This window comes from Haematobia irritans, chromosome 2 (genome assembly GCF_050003625.1).
Source record: "Haematobia irritans isolate KBUSLIRL chromosome 2, ASM5000362v1, whole genome shotgun sequence".
In the NCBI taxonomy this organism is placed as follows: domain Eukaryota; kingdom Metazoa; phylum Arthropoda; class Insecta; order Diptera; family Muscidae; genus Haematobia; species Haematobia irritans.
In genome coordinates this window covers 193444825-193449530 of record NC_134398.1, presented here as the reverse complement: position 1 = coordinate 193449530, position 4706 = coordinate 193444825, and the positions used below count along the sequence as shown (strand labels likewise).

Sequence of the window (4706 nt, the reverse complement as noted above, 5' to 3'; positions counted from 1 at the left end):
TGTTTTAACAATGGCTAAAATCAACGAATTAAAGTACGAGTTGCTTGACCACCCACCTTATTCTCCCGAGTTAGCTCCCAGTGACTTTTACTTGTTCCCAAATTTAAAAAAAAATTCCTTGCTAGCAAGCGTTTTACCTCAAATGAAGATGTAATTACAGTTGTAAACCACTATTTTGAAGTCCTTGGTTAAATTTCAAGGGCCGATGTTGATTTTGAATAAAACGCAAACTAATTAGGAAATTATTGCAATTTTATTTTATTACGATATATTGGTATTTCTCAATTATCTATGAAACAAAATATCGGCCAAATGGCCGTCGCGACCTCGGTGGCACACCTTCATCCGATGGTCCAAATTTTCGATGACGCTGACGCATAATGGAGGTTCTATGCCGTTAATGTGCCGAATTATCTCATCCTTTAGCTCTTGATTTATTGCTGGCTTAACGACGTACACCTTTTCTTTCAAATAACCCCATAGAAAAAGGTCCAACGGTATCAAATCACATGATCTTGGCGGCCAATTGACATCGCCATTACGTGAGATAACACGGCCATTAAATTTGTTGCGCAAAAGAGCCATTGTTTCGTTAGCTGTGTGGCAAGTGGCACCGTCCTGCTGAAACCACATATCGTCCACATCCATATCTTCCAATTCGGGCCATAAAAAGTTCGTTATCATCTCACGATAGCGAACACCATTCACAGTAACTGCCTGACCGGCCTCATTTTGGAAAAAATACGGCCCGATGATGGCGCCAGCCCATAAACCGCACCAAACAGTCACTCTTTGTGGGTGCATTGGTTTTTCGACAATCGCTCTTGGATTCACATTCGCCCAAATGCGTCAATTCTGTTTATTGACGAATCCACTGAGGTGAAAATGTGCCTCATCACTGAGGATGATTTTCTTCGAAAATTGATCATCCACTGTTGCCATTTCTTGGAACCATTCTGCCCATTCACGACGTTTGGAATGGTCAAGAGGCTTTAGTTCTTGAGCCAATTGCACCTTGTAAGCGTGTAAATGCAAGTCTTTATGCATAATGTTCATCAACGACGAGCGTGAAAGGTGCAATTGTTGGGCACGACGATGAGTTGAGGTGGACGGCTCTTGAGCCACACTATCGCGAACAGCAGCAATATTTTCTGCAGTACGAGCTGTACGAGCATGCACTGGTGTTCTCACATCTTCTACAGACCCGGTTTGCTCGAATTTTTCCACGATATTTGCGATTGTACTAACATTTGGACGATCAAATTGACCAACAAAATCACGAAGTGCACGATATTCATTTTGATTTGAACGCCCATTTTCATAAAAAGTCTGGATAACTTTAACACGTTGTTGGATTGTGTATCTCTCCATGGTTCAAATTGAGTAAGTCTGAAATAGAGAAATGTCAAATAAAATTGGGCAAACACTTGGCGTTTAGATTTGGTTCACATTCAACATCAGCCCTTACAATTTAACCAAGAGATAGAATTGCTAGAAAAGCGTTTGACTATGGGTGATTCCAACGGAGCGGGTGTGACATTGTTACTGACTATCTTCTTTATTTTGGTATATTTAATTTATAACAACAATTCATAAAGAGTGATTTAAGTAGATATATTTAATTGTAGTCAACTGACATACAAGGAAATTTAATAATATTTTTAGTAAAAAAGATATGGCTCGTATATCACCGTATCGGGTGTGACCTTAAGTTTTCCTTAAATCTTGAACAGCAGCTTTCTGTATTGATTACTGTAAACTTTTTGTATGGTCCGTTAACAAAACATTTTTTTCATGGATTATGGATAGTATACTGCTTATTATAAGCTTTATTCCAAATCATTTCGATTATTATTTAGTTTGATATAAATATATTAATACGTAACGGGTGTGACATGCCAATGTAACGGGTGTGACACAGTCTCAATCTAGATGTGTAATAAGTAAAACCAGACAATGCGGATGGCTTTTAAAAAAAAATATTTATTTTTATTCACAAAATCATATTCATACTTCAGTGTTACTTAAACTTATTGAAGAAACTTCAAATAAAAGAATAAGAAAATAAAAATTTCATTGACGGAAATATGTTTTTAAAACTAAAAAAAAAGTCACTTCTCATAGACATGTTTATATCACACTTATTTTTTCATTTTCTCCAAAGAATTGACTTCTAACTTTGAATACGCTGTGCGACATGCTAGGATATTGTAAGCATCACTTTTTTCAAAATAATGCTTAGACCGAATATTTTTAATTTGTTGTAGAGCTTTCCACCTATTTTCTAAAATATTTTGATATTCTTTAATATCATTTTGAGAAACATAAAGTATATTTATTCCTTTTATTGCAGAACCAATCAAAAAATTGTAACAATCAATAGGTTGATTTAAAATAACTTTACGAGCCTTCACTGCAGTCCACATCGTTCTCTTAATGACTGCCCCTATGCCATCTACTGCACCTTTGCCAAGACTGGTAGGAAAAAACGACCACGATATTTCAACACCAAAGTCTTCCTTGGCAGTGCAAATGTTGAAAAGGTTATAGCGATTTTTGAATTGTGCGGCACATCCGTCAGAATATATTATAACTTTGGTAATATGTTTGTGTTTTTGTTTGAAGACCATTAAAATATTTCGCAGGAACACCCATACACAATATTTGCTGTGTGTGAGATCGTCACTTATAATACCGTAGTAATGACATTCAATTTCTTGTTCCGAATTTCTAGTCCATGCACAGGCAGTAAATATTGTAGCTTGATTGTGGCGCCAATGTGCGCTTTGTATTTCATCTTGGGCAATAATAGCAAAATTTTCTGCAAAATCTAACTGCAAGACGGCTTCGTTTTGGGAAAGCTTTGCTTTTGTCTCTTTAAAAAAGCGGCTTTGCTCGTTTAAAAAAAAAACGTGAGTTTTGAATTTTAATAATTTTGAATGAAATACATTAAGTAGGCCTGCTACGGTGTCTTTCTGGGTAGTTATTTGTAAGCGTCCTTCGCAACATTGTTTCCAAGATATAGGCGTCAATGTATCGTATTTAAGAGGTATGATATCGTTTGCTCTGTCACAATTGCAACATTGGTTTGTCATACAATGTTCACTCTTTACATCGCAACAGAGCACATCCAAAATTTCTTTTGATGATGAGGGAACAGAAGGAAAAATGCTATGCAAAGCTTCTGTTAAAAAATTGAAATTTGAGTGATATACACATAGACAAACATCATGTGGAATTTCACTAACAATGCAAATGTTTTTTGGTCGGTATGAACAAAACTTAGACTTTCCGATTTTAACGTCCGGATTTTTTTGTCTAAACTGATTATAACACTCTCTAAGACTCATTATTAAATATCGTTTTTGAATTTGAATCCGTTTTCCAGTTATGGGATCTTTTATGGATTTATAATCTTTAATGCCGGGACTTTGACGACTTATATCATCTCGAATGAAAAACTGTTTTATATTTGATATCACCTCTTCAGAAATTGCGTTACTTTTTGTTTCGGTATTATGCAAAGCCTTTGATAATTCCGAAGGAAGTATTTCAGAAGCGATTTCGAATAAAACAGCTTTCTTCTTCGATGGGCTCTGCGGTAAGCTTTTTTTACGTTAGTCACAGCTTTCTTCAGCGACCTTTTTGATTTATAAGATCCAATATGAGAATTCGAAGAGATTTTGCCCAGATCAATACTTCTCTTTTTTTCTCTGCACTTCTTCTGTCGCTCTCTATCTCTATTCCGCTTTTCTTCCAACGCGTCATTATCCATCAACTTTTTCTTGTTATCCCGACGTTTCTTATCTCTTTCCCTTTCTTTTTCCAGATGTTTTTTTAATTTAGTTGGATCTTTTTTCAACTCAAACCGAAATTTTTGCATTCTATTTTTGAATTCCATATCTGAAATAATGATATAAATAAATTAAAAATTGACCACGATTTTTGTGTAACGGGTGTGACAGATCTTATAACGCAACTAATAGCTTAAATATTAAAATGATACTGAAACATTTTAATTAATTTTATACAGCTTAGCTCGGACCTAACTTGCACAAAATATATTATATATATACCTACATAAAATTTATAAAAATTAAACTTTTTATATATTTACCGTATCGGGTGTGACAAATGAGACCCTCCGTGTTATAGAGACGCTTATAGCCAATAAATATTTTCAAAAAGTTACGATTTTGCAATAAACAATACTTGAAAATATGTACTTTCATGTGGCCAAAAGTCAAATACCATAAAAGGAAAAAATAGGTCGAAAAATAGTGTTGCCAATTTGCCAATAAATGTAGTGCAGCCAACAATTTCATGGTACCCCATGGAAATGTCTTCTTACGAAAAAAACTGTTCCTAAATTTTAACAACTCTTCATGGATATTTAAAATTAGATTGTTCGTGATATCCGTTATGGTATTTTTTTCGCTAAAATCTGTTATATATTTTTAAATGAGCTGGGGTCAGTTTACGTGGAATCACCCCTATGTTAAGTGTATTGAAGTTTCAGGAGATTATATTGAAAAATAAAAATATTTTTGAAAAACTAACTATTCTCTTTCATTGATAGGCTAAGAAGTTTCCGAACCGCCCTCGTACTAAACGATGGGTCTCAGACTTTTCCTTCTTGGCGTTACATACAAATGCACAAACTCTTTATGCCCTGTACCACAGTAGTGGTGAAGGGTATGAACATG

The 4706-nt window shown here is 34.9% G+C and overlaps 1 protein-coding gene across 1 annotated transcript; it reads right to left on the bottom strand.

Moving 5' to 3' along the window:
* Positions 1–3064: 3064 nt before the first annotated feature.
* On the bottom strand, positions 3065–4482 carry LOC142224429 (uncharacterized). The gene is made up of 2 exons (XM_075294202.1): positions 4118–4482; positions 3065–3903 (listed from the first exon to the last, which is right to left on the bottom strand). Exons 1-2 carry the CDS (start codon positions 4323–4325, stop codon positions 3479–3481), a joined length of 633 nt encoding a protein of 210 aa, XP_075150317.1. The 5' UTR covers positions 4326–4482; the 3' UTR covers positions 3065–3478.
* Between the last annotated feature and the right edge of the window lie 224 nt (positions 4483–4706).